At 39.6% G+C, this 12741-nt stretch overlaps 1 protein-coding gene across 1 annotated transcript in view; it reads right to left on the bottom strand.

Moving 5' to 3' along the window:
• The window catches only part of MYRFL (myelin regulatory factor like), a 120983-nt gene that overhangs the window by 105766 nt on the left and 2476 nt on the right, over nt 1-12741 (bottom strand). The window contains exon 2 of the mRNA XM_059080214.2: nt 9991-10185. Within this exon, the coding sequence (XP_058936197.1) occupies nt 9991-10036 (46 nt within the window). The 5' untranslated portion in view covers nt 10037-10185. The remainder of the gene's footprint in view (nt 1-9990; nt 10186-12741) is intronic.

Here is a 12741-nt window from a genome sequence, read left to right as displayed (position 1 = left end):
TCTGAATAGAATAACTTTTTTTATGTCAAAAAATGTAAATTAATATCAGGTAGTGGTGATAGGGACAGTCTGCAGATGGATTTTTTTAAAACTTCCTAGAAGATAATTTGGCCAAAATTAAAAAAAAAAATCCTATGTTCCAACAATTATATTTTGGAGAGATCCATAGAAAGTTAATAACTAAGGGTTTTGGGGGAAATTGTTATAATGGTATGTATTTAACAGGGAAAAATCTAGCACAAGCCTACATGTCCAATGATAAGAAATGGTTAAATTATGGAACCTCTCAAATAAAGGTTTTCCCACATATACCTGGGGCCTGAAAACGGGAGAGGTGTTCTCCTTGCTCTTCATTGCTGCTTCCGGATCAACTTTCTTCCTCCCTCCTTCACGAGCTTTGGTATATGCCAATGACCAGGACACCTCCTGCTAATAATAGCATCTACCAACCTCTTGGTCACTATTCCCTTCTCACTGAACATTCAGCATCTGGTACCTCCCTCCCTCTCTCTAACACTACTCCTGCCATCGCTGCTGGTTGCTTCAACATCCACCCAATAATATCACAGCCTCTCAGGTTCCTAAACTCCCCACCTCTATCCTACCTCAGCCACCACTTCCCATGACCCTCTCCTAAACCTCAGCATCATCAATAACTGCACCATTCTCTGAAATCTCAGTTTCAAGTGTCATGTTCTTTGACCAGCTTGACCTTTCCACTCACTGACATTTACACCCCTACTCTAATACCTTCACCTATTGAGATCCTCTGCCCAGGAACCTTATCCCCACTTTTCCAAACCTCTTCAGCCCCCTTCTGTTCCTTTGTTACCCAGCATAAATTCCAGGGTCCATCACTCTCATTACTCCCTTGCAAAAGGGACTTGAAAAGTCCCTTTTCTTCTTTCCACCTGTGGAACTCACGTGACAAAATCCTGACTTTGGTTAAGCCCAATTCTTCACCCACTCCAAGACTGCACCGAGTAGCTGAATGTTGCTGAGAAAATCATACAAATGTAGTGACTAACCTCACTTAACGTAATTAACCACAAATCACAAATGAACATGGCACTGACTAGCATCCTTACTATTTCCTGGCCGATTTGCTTTTTACTGTGTGTAGTGAGTTGAAAAATGGACCCCCAAATATATGACCACCCAGAACCTGTGAGTGCAAACTTACCTGGAAAAGGGGTGTTGACAGGTATAATAAAGTTAAGTGTTTCAAGATGAGATCATCCTGGATTAGGGTGGGCCCTAAGGGTAATGATGAGTGTCCTTGTAAGAGAAGTGACAGATACAAGAGACTCATGGAGAAGGTGATGTAATGATGGAGTGATTAGTCTACAAGTCAAGGAATATCAAGGATATCGTCAGCACCACCTGAAGCTACGAGAGAGACATGGAGTGGATTCTTCCCTCGAGCCTTCAGTGTTTGTGGCCTTGCCAACTCCTTGATTTCAGACTTCTTATCTCCAGAATTGTGAGAGAATAAATTTCTGTTGCTTTAAGCCACCTGTTTGTGGTAATTTTTTATGTCCGCCCTAGGAAATTAATACACTAACTAAGAAGATCATTTCATAATTTATCCTCCCTCCTAAAGCCCCCAACAGTCCACTACCACACTCCCACCACCTGGCTTCACAGGTAAAGCAGAAGTAACACCTGTCTCAGCTTCCCACCCTGAAACCTACCACACTACCTGCATGTGTTCCAGATACTCCTCTTTTCCTCCCTTGCAAGACAGTGAGTGTTCCTGGTACCTAAGGGCAAGCTCTCTCCACCCCATCCTCACCCACCTTCTCAAGGTTCCCCTCCCACAATTACCTCCCTCCCTCTTCTGCAACAAACGTTTGTTCCTCCACGATGAATCATTCCATCCGCACATCAAGCTTTATATCTCCCGTCTTAAAAACAAAATTATCAAGTAAAAACCCTCTTGCCTCCGCACTGCCTCTGGCTATTGCCACACTTCTCTGCTCCTGGCACTACAGGACTTCTCCAAAGCATTATCCATATTAGCCACTCACCTTCCATTCTCTCTTCTTCCCCTACTACATGGAAACCACTTGTCACAGTCACCTACAACCTTCGTTCCCAAATTCTATGCTCAATTAACTGGCATTTCAGAAACATTTAAAACATTTGACCACACCCTCTTTGAAACACTATTCTTTCCTAGCTTAACACCACTCTCTCCTGGCTTTCCTCCCACCTCATTTAACATCCTTAGCTGGTTGCTCTCACTTGGGTCCCTAAATGTTATCGTGGGGCCCTCTTGTCTGTCTCCCTTCTTGGTGACCTCATCTAGTCTCAGGGCTTTAAACACCAACCATACACTGATAACTCCCAAATTGATATCTATAGCCCAGATCCCTCCCTTGGCTTCCAGATTCAAACATCCAACTGCCTCCTCATCACTTCTGCCTGGTTCTCTAAAAGGTAGCTAAAACGTAAAGTGTCCCAAATGAATTCTTGATTTCACACATATGAACGTGAACACACACACACACACACACACACACACACACACACACACACACAAGTGCACTTCCACCCATTAGTCCACAGCTGAGTACATTGTACTAAATCCACCAATTACTGACACCAACACCTAGGCATCACCCTTGATTCCTCTGCCTTCCTCACCCCCACATCCCATCCATCTGCAAGTTCTGCCTGCTCTCCTGCTTAAAACCCTCCACTGGTTTCCTATCACACTGAGAATAAAAATCCAAACTCTGACGTCATCTTTGACCGCCCACCCCATTGTCATTCAACACTGTCCCCTGCCCCTTCCCACTCCACCCCTGCCCTTAACCACTCCAAGCTTAGGGACTTCACACTGGTATTCCCTTTTCCTGGAATGTTCTTCTTATGGAGGATTATGATTCTATACCCAGTACATAGTAGGTGCTCAATAAATACTAGTTATTATTAATTAGGTTGTAGATCAAGGGTTAGAAAACATTTTCTATAAAGAGCCAGATAGTAATTTAGATTTTGAGGGCCATAAGGTCTCTGTTGCCACCATTCAACTCTGCCATCACAGCATCCAAGCAGCCACAGATATTTTTTTTTAAATTTACTTATTTATTATTATTTATTTTTGGCTGTGTTGGGTCTTCATTGCTGCACACGGGCTTTCTCTAGTTGCAGTGAGCAGGGGCTACTTTTCGTTGCGGTGCATGGGTTTCTCATTGCGGTGGCTTCTCTTGTGGAGCATGGGCTCTAGGACGTGCAGGCTTCAGTAGTTGTGGCGCATGGCCTTCAGTAGTTGTGGCTCACGGGCTCTAGAGCGCAGGCTCAGTAGTTGTGGTGCACGGGCTTAGTTGCTCCGCGACATGTGGGATCTTCCCGGACCAAGGGTCAAACCCGTGTCCCCTGCATTGGCAGGTGGATTCTTAACCACTGTGCCACCAGGGAAGTCCCACAGATAATATTTAAATGAATGAGTGAATAAAACTTCATTTACAAAATCAGGCTGCGGGCCAGATTTAGCCTGTGGGCCATGACTTTCAGACTCCTGTTATAAATGAATAAGTAATGATAAGAAGAGATGTTTTCCTCTATACTCCATGAAAAAGTCCATTATTAAAGAATATAGAGTATGATCCCATTAAAAAAAATACAAGATCAACACCAAAATGTGAACAGCTGTTATCACTAAGTGGTGAGATTACAGGTGATAACTATTTCTTGTTTTATGTTATCTATTTTTTCCACAACTGTCCATGTATTCAATGTTTAGCTTCCAAGATATTACGGAGTCTTCCAGAAGCTGACTTCTAACTCCCAAGCTGAAAAGATGACAACATCAATAACACCAAAGAAGGTGGTGTAGTCTCCTCTCAGAAGCGTTTGCCTGAGTGATTTTGTTCCCGGATTCCCTACAGTTGCTGATGACGTTGGCAGTTCTCAAATGTAGGGTGTGTGCAGGTGACAGAAGTTAGCTCTGACCTAGTTACAGCACATTTTAAATTCTAATGAAATCGGCTTCACCTTGGGGATCCCAGTGTGAAAGAAGAAAAGGGATTTTTTTTCTTAATGGCACCAAGCCCACGTCTCTTTGTTCTGGATGCTTCATGACAAGGCAACACAATTTCTAACCACCTGCCAACATCAGAGAGGAGTGTTTAAAAAATTATAAGCAGCTTGCATGATTTGGGTTGTTCTTCTTGTCCTTGACGTATTCTCATTCCCAGTCCCCTAGAAAGTCCATAGTGTCTCCAAACAGAAACAGAGGTGTCCTCATCAATAAACAAGGAGAACCTGCCTCTGTGGGATAATTGCAGCGTTTCTAGGATGCAACATGATGTCTAAAATTCCACCATTAGAGATCAACCAAACCTACTCTTAGAGAAGGTAATCTTTTTGACTTGTATGATCAAAACGACTTTGTGTTCTGTGAAAGCACATTGAATACAAAACTCTATAGAGATGTAAGGTGTCATCAGATCCTTTGCCATTTGTACCTTCTGTGCAAACTCAGGTTTTATTGGGACAGAAGGAAGAGGGCATAAAGATGCTGGTTATGTGAGCGGGTGAAAAATTGGTGGTCTTAAAGTGAAAGAAAGACAAAGATTGAGAGACTGGCCAGAGGCCAAAGATACCCTTTACCTGCAATACAGTCTTGCCCAAGGCCAGCCCTCTACACTGCAGTCAGCTGCTCAGAGCATCTGATTCCAATCACAGGAATTCAGAAACATCAACCGATCAGAGTTGGTTTCACTTTTGGAGAAGTAATATACAGGAAACACATAAGACATTTACGACTTTACCTCTGGTAATAATGGAATCTAAGGCTTCCCACAAACTGGCAGCACTTGTCTCAGCCTCTGTTTGTTTTATTCACTGAACCTTTCTCCTACTTTCTGCTCTGCTTACTGACTGGGCAAGTTTTTCTTCTTCCCATATTTGAACTTGCTGGGTGCTCCGAACCTAGAGTTCAAACTGTTGAACAGAATAGTCTGTGCAGTGTTCTTCATTCATTTATTCTATAAAGATTACTGTCTACTATGTGCCGGCACCGTTTGGGCACTTTTCCAAGCTACATCTCTCTTGCGCTCAACAATTCTACCAACCCTCCCTTGAAGCCTCTCTAGATCCATTCCATCTGGGTCAGTCCCTTGAGTCTCTGCTTTTCTGCTCCAGAATCTTCAGCATTTTCTTCATTTTCCCGAAAACTTGACATCTCCATAATATTCCTGTACAGCTCATGGGTAGCAGATGTTTTTGCCTACCCTGCATCCCTACCACCCTACTTTAATAATAGTGAACTAGAAATTTAAATCTTAGGCAGAGAGAGGAGGGCAGAAAATAGTTGGAAGCTTGTTTGACAGCAGCTACCTGAAGGGACTGTTCTTCCTCTTAGATCTCAGGAGCTGTCCAGTGGTTCCTGCCCATCCACAGCCTCTGGTTTGTGGTGAGAGGCTACCTCTCACTGTGAGGAGCTACCCCTCACCTCCCAAACTTCAATGGGTGAGTGGGAGTTCTTCAGCTAGTTTCTCTCTTCTGCTTTCATGTGATCTCTTCAGGAGAGTCAGCCCTCTGTGTCTTCAGGTTCCACATCTGCAGCTTTCAACCAACCGAGGATGGAAAATATTTGGGAAAAAAGATCCCAGAAAGTTCCAAAAAGCAAAACTTGATTTTGTCACATGCTAGCAACTACTCACATAGCATTTACATTGTATTGGGTACTATAAATAATCTAGAGATTATTTAACATGTACTAGAGGATGTACATAGGTTAATATGCAGATACTACTGCCATTTTATGTAAGGGACTTGAGCATTGGGGGGTTTTGGTATCAGAGGGGATGCTAGAACCAATCTCCTCCTGGATTCCGAGGGACAACTGTATGTAGTTTTTCCCACTCTGCGCAGTCAGGGCAGGCATCTCCTCTTTTGCTTTTGTGATAAGTCAAAAAGCATTTGAGAACCTACTTCAGGACTTTATGAAGAGGATGAGCTAAACAGCTTCTCACCAATTTAAAAAATTTCTTTTTAAAGATTAAATATAATGAACAATAAAATAGTCTCAAATTAGTTTTTATAAACTGTTCTAAAAAGCTGGGAAATAAAAGATGAATCTTGATATCACAGTAGCCCAAAAGAAATACCCATAAGGAACCAAATTAAGAATGTAAGGTCACAGCTATGGAAAACAGGTGAGGTAAACTGAGGAATGGGATTTTCCATACTTCATTTCCTATTCCTTTTTTACACGGGGGGTTGCTGTAACAAGTAAATGAGGTAATGAAGGTAAAGTGAATGGAACAGTACTTCATGCATGGTAAATGCTCAGCAAACGTTATTAATCTGGTGCAAACTTAATATAAAACAAAGTCGAAGTTAACTAACTTAAAACTTGGCTACTGTTAAAGGATATATATATATATTTTTTTTTTTTTTTGCGGTATGCGGGCCTCTCACTGTCGTGGCTTCTCCCACCATGGAGCATAGGCTCTGGACACGCAGGCCCAGGGGCCATGGCCCACGGGCCCAACCGCTCCGCGGCATGTGGGATCCTCCCGGACCGGGGCACGAACCCATGTGCCCAACATCGGCAGGCGGACTCTCAACCACTGCGCCACCAGGGAAGCCCAAGGATATATATTTTTAAAGATAAAATCATGACTCATAAAATATAAGATGAACACATGTCAAAGATTTTTATATACTTCATGAAGGAAGCAGGAAGATGTTACAAGTGGTTCAAGGAGAATTCAAACAGCAGATCTAGATCTAGGTACCTAGATAGATAAACAGAGATAGATTGGTAGATCTATATAGATAGAGATAGGTAAGCAGATAGATAATCTAAATCTGGCTATGCCATGGAATGAATTTACAAATAAATGGAAAACTGGGTTTTACTGAAACTACTGATCCCCAAAAGGAGATAATTCATTTACATATCTATAGACAAAATTCATTGCATTGATATCAATTATCTACAATTTACAGAGTTTCAAAATAGCTCTAAGACAATAAAAGGTGAAAATCCCATAGGATCGGACAGCCCAAAGGACATGATCTAGGCATAGTTTTCTATGGAAGACACCTAATAATCTTTTTTTTCATCCATTTCATACAATTTTTCTTTACACAGAAAAGAAACTCTTAAACAGAGGAGTTTTGTGGAATTAAACCCAGTCTCCTTTATTTAAGAAAAACTGACTATGACATCATGCATTCCAACTTTGAAGCACTGAGAAAATAAAGGATAAAGAAGAAAATAAAAATCCTCATATTCCTACCACTAAGAAATAACTACTGTTAATACTTGCAGTGTATTCATCCAATTGTTTCTACATATATAGGTGTGCATGTATGTATATATAGCAACTGTTTTCAGTTGCTATATATAATAAACTTTGTTCTAGAAAAATACATATATATTCAATTCTATTATATATACCAATTTATAATCTGCTTTTCCCCTTTATATCATAAACACTTTTCCTTATCATTGTCATTTTTAATAGCTACAAAATATTCCATTATATGAAAGAACCATAATCTATTTAACTAATCTACCACTATTAGAATTTTAAGTTGTAACCAATTTTTAGTTATTAGAAATAAAATAATGTGCCTCTCCTCTGACAACCTTTCTCTTGCAGTGGTATCAGCTTTGCTAAAAAAGTCAAACATTTCACATGGTATCTGAGTTTCCAGTGGATGTTGGGATCCCTAGAGAAGCTGATCCACCTCTTCTGCTTTAGTTAATGGGCCTTGTCATCTTCCTAAGACACACCATAAAGATTCAGCATGATCAGCATGAGATCTGATGTTCAAGGTTATTTAATTCGTGATATTGTCAGTACAGATAGTTTTTAATACGAAAGTGTTCATAAGAAAAACATATATTATTTAGGATCCAGGTTCTTAGAATGAAGAGTCTGAGAAAGCAAAGAAAAAATAGCTTTCAGGTGGGTAATAAATTACAAAAACTTTTCTTGCTTTTCAGACCTTCGTTTTTTTATATGAGTTTGCATTTAATTAGAAGCTGGCTGACATATCGACAGGAGCACAACATAGAACAACTGGCCCTCCTCATGAGAATATCAGATCCAGGCTTGTTGTCCTCATTCTAAGGAATATTTGAGAAAGGAAATCATAATCTAAAGGAAACGTCTCAAAGCCCTCCAGGCTATCATTTAAAAGATGTGGTTGTTGGACTTGGCACACCATCAGTGATCGATATTTGCTAAACAGATAATAAAAAATTGACAACCTGCTGTGTGACTTTGGGGGGAGGGGAATCACTTAAGTTAGTGCTTCCATTTTTTATTTCCAAAGTTTACCATCTTTTCCATTTATTCATTCAAAGATAATGTAAGAAAAACACTGACCATTTTATTCTCTTTCCATGGAGAAATTACTCCTCCCTAGTTAAAAAGGCTTCAAAAGGAGCCAGAGTTTAGTTTGGATTAAGAAAGATACTATAATAATAATAATAAATAATAATAATAAATCAGATTTTGTAATCAGCTATACAGAGGACTTGTGGAAACTATATCCCCAAAGACTTCTGAAAATAACATAAACAAGGACAGTATAGTGACCCTATAGGTATAACAGCACTTCCAAAAAACAGAAGGTAGACCAGATGAACTTTTCAGGTCTTCTCTAGCTCTGGAAAGAAATCAGGTAGACTTTGTGTATTTATAAAAGCAATTGGTGGTTTCTCTAAAATAAAGCAGATATAACTGTAGCTTGGAGCTCGCTACCTACTGCTCAAATGAAAGTTACATAGGATATAAAATCAGGCAACAACAATCAAGCAACATTAGTGTGCCTACTGTGTGACCCAAGTGGACACACTGACTTGGGCACTGTCTGAGACAGAACATGATGGGATGGATCATAGGGCTGAAATAACATAATAATTCTCTAGGACTTATATTCCTTCTTATCCCATGTGGCAAAATCCAAGCCACAGACCTATTGTATTGTACTAATTCCTTCTGATAGTAACCTCACTGTTTCTTTGATATAAACACTCTTTAGTGTTAGAGACAATATGGTGTTGGGTCGATTCCATTCAATCTTTAAACATCTATTATTTGTCAGGCACTTTACTAATCACAAGAAATGCCAAAAGCACTTTCTCAATATGCTGCTAACTGCCCTCTGGATTCTGTGAGTGAGCTGGTCTGCTCTCAATTATTCTCATACTCCCTCCTGGGAAATACCTGGAAATGTGCATAAAGCTCTGGCAACATTTCCCTTCCCATGGAAGTCTGAGCATGCCTAACTGATAAGGAACTGCAGCTGCACTAACATGTAGTCTCCCAATGGCTCCCTAAAAGGTGTCACGAGAAGGCAAGCCTTTCCTGATATTTTCAGCAGACCCACCATGAGAATATCAACCCAACTAAATATGAGAAGTGGTAGCACTATTTAAGGTTTTTAGATTAAAAAAAATCTTTGTAACCATGTCCTATAGTAAGCCTTCGCTTGGGGAAAAATATATTTAACCTCAAAAAAATCATCATTCAATAGTTACACATTTTTAAAGTGTTGTGAAAAACAAAGAACGGAATGGGGAAAGAGGTGTTCCTTTACTCTTAGGCTGTTTTGTATTTAATTATATTAACAGAAAAACCATCTTAAGTAAACTCTTACATTTCTCCTGTGCTGTATTCAATAATTTTAGAGATAAGAAAAAATCTAGTCTTATGAAACATAGGGATTAGAAAAAAAATCGAGCACAGGACAGGGACAAATTCTAATAACATAGGTATGCTGACCTCTTGATTCTTTTAACAACTAAGCTGTAAGATGGAAATACTGAATTTTTAAAAATCACTGCCTATACCATTGATTTTTTTGCTACAAACACAGCAAATAAACCTGCACTTCTGACTTCAGGACAGTTAGTACAACAGTATTTCTTTCAAAGCCCAAGTGAATTCCGAAAAGGTGAGACAGTGATAGTAAGCAGTACCATTCCTCAGATGTTGGAAACGGGCTTCTTACCTTCAAAGAACTGCTGCAGGGCCTCGTTTTCGCCTACCACATCCATGGTGCCGTGGTCCTGGTAGTTACTTCCGCACAGAATGATTATCAGACCTCAGGAACTAAGTGCTGTCCTCTCAGCTCGAAGCCTACGAATGCTCTTGAAAAATGTTCATTTTCTCTTTACTGGAGTGAAGCATATCTTCAGCCATCAAACTGTGTCCAAAAAGATGGTTAAGTTTTCAAATGTGATCATAAAACCAGGAGGATATGTAACCACGCAAAAGGAAAATTCATGAAGAGAGAAGTGGTAGAAAATCCATCTCTCTTTCTATAGGGAACTGTTTCTACTCTGCCTTTCGTCTTTGTTTTAAGGACCTTTGTCCTTAGTGACACATGTAATTACATAAATGGGCAATAAATACATAGCCTTATCTCCTATTTGTCCTTTTACATCAATATATTTATTTCTCTGCCTCTATCAACCAGATCGATTTAGCTACAGCCTAGCAAAGATATAGGGGTTTTTTTTCACCTAGAGAAAGAGGGCAAATCAATATAATCACTTTCATAGATACCGAGGCTTGTGATAATGAAAAGTTAGGATTTGTTAAACATTTCCAAATCTATTCGCAGTGAAAAAAATTCCTTGATACGCACCTCATCCATTTCCTCCAGTTTATTTTCTTTGAAAGTATAAACCATCAAGTATGAGAAGTCCCTCTACTGGGCAATAAAACTGCATTTCTGATTTAGTAATTCTTACAACCAAGTATGTGGTTCACTCCTAGCTGGTTTTACTCCTAAATATAAAGGTATACCCAAATAAATGTTTTGTTTTCACTATTTAGCCATTAACTTATCTAATAATGGACTAAAAGGAATACAATTAGGAAATTAAACTAGTCCTTTCAGCTCCTTCCTGTTTCCTTTTTCCCTAACTTTTTATTTTGCAAGTTTTTAACCTATAGAAGAACTGAAAGAATAGTGCCATGAAATACCCTATACTCTTCGTCTAGATTTACTAATTGCTAATATTTTCTCACTTTTGCTTTCTCTCTCTCTCTCTCTCTCTCTATATATATATATATATATACATATATATATATATATATCCTTGTCATTTTTGGTTGGTTGGTTTTTACAACATTGACACTTGTTTAACAGTCCTGGGGCATTGTCTTATATAATGTCCCACATTCTGAATTTGTCAGATTATTTCATTTTTGTTAGAATTGGTATGGGTGACATGGTATACTTCCCAATAAGTATTTTAAAACTTCACACATGTAAACTAAACAAAAAAATTAATTTTACCCTGGGGAAAAAAAGAGGCTTAGAATCCTATTTTGAAGGTTATATTGGGCCCCAGATCTTTAAGGACAAGTCATCAAGTTGCTTCAAGAAATAGATTTTCTATTTGTTTCAGTTCAACTTGTGCTAAACTCTCTGCTGGGTGCAGGAAATAAAAAGGTGTAAATTATGGTCCCTGCCCTCCATAGGCTCAAATGTAGGGCATGAGAAAAATACAAGGAACTATATAACTCAAGGCAGACTCTGATAAGAGCTGGGGAAAACATCCCAAGAGAACAGAGGAAGGAAAGGTTAATTTCATCTGGGAGGATCTGGAAAGGTGTCATAAAGAGCTGGGATTTGAAGACACTTAAACAATGGACATGAGCAATGGCTCCGAGGGGAGAAAGCCCAGGTACAGCGACTGGAGTTACGGTGTATGGATGGTGGAGTGAGAAAAAAAGACGAGAAGCAGGCTAAAGAAGGGTTTGGGTAGATTTTGAATGTTAGGCTAAATCTGAATTTGATTCCATGCATATTCATTCTAAGCATATCTATTGATATTTTCTATTTGAGTAGTTGTGGTGCATGATATAATTAAGTCTAATTTAGAAAGTAGCTATGTTAGAGTGTGTTGATTGGGGCAGTAACTAAATTTACACGAGCTGAGAAGCTACTGCGAATCCAGATAGGCAGTAACAAAGCCTGAAGATGCTATAGAACCAAGAAGAGTTGGCTACCAACTGGATATGGGGAGCAAGGGAGAAATCAAATGTGATTTTTTAAAAGGACTTCTATGCCTTTAGGTGCAGTATGAATTAAGATGTCTAAAACATGTAGCCTATGTTTTAGCTGGAAGTTCCCAGCGAAGTTTTCTGGAGGCCATTGGAAGTTAAGTCACTATACTATATCCTCTGCCAAATGATGATTCTGGATTCTATCCAACAGTTCACCCAGAGGCTTCACATAGTCAGCAGCAAAGTAATGATAGGAAAGAAATTAGATTCCATTTAATAAGCTGAGAGACAAAGGTTAGAATTGGAGTCCCAAGCTCAAATAATTATAGGACCAGGCAGGTAAGTGAATAAAATGGGTCAAAATAAGCAAAAAAACAACCATGAGAGCATATCTATAACCGACAACTGACCCTTAGCTGTGTCTCCGTCAGGGAGACACTTAGCGGTTGTGGAGCAGAGAGCAAACCAGAGTACATGCCCTAAGGGTAGAGCCGCCCAGCAGGTGGAGTCACTCGGCTTCCTCCACATGCTGCCACTGAAGGATCTGGACTCAGGGTTCTTGCAAGGGCCAACTTTAAAAGAGAAGCTGGAAATGCAGATTTTAATTTTAAATCTCATTTTTAAATGTTGCAACGAATATGTTTCAAAACAAAACATTGTCAAGGACAGATAGCACACGTATGAAAGGGCAGTTCAGCCTTCAGTTTGCAACATCTGGGTTGGAGGCTAAATTATAACCACC

This window comes from Kogia breviceps, chromosome 12, assembly GCF_026419965.1.
Source record: "Kogia breviceps isolate mKogBre1 chromosome 12, mKogBre1 haplotype 1, whole genome shotgun sequence".
In the NCBI taxonomy this organism is placed as follows: Eukaryota; Metazoa; Chordata; class Mammalia; order Artiodactyla; family Physeteridae; genus Kogia; species Kogia breviceps.
This window is presented reverse-complemented; position numbering and strand designations above follow the sequence as displayed.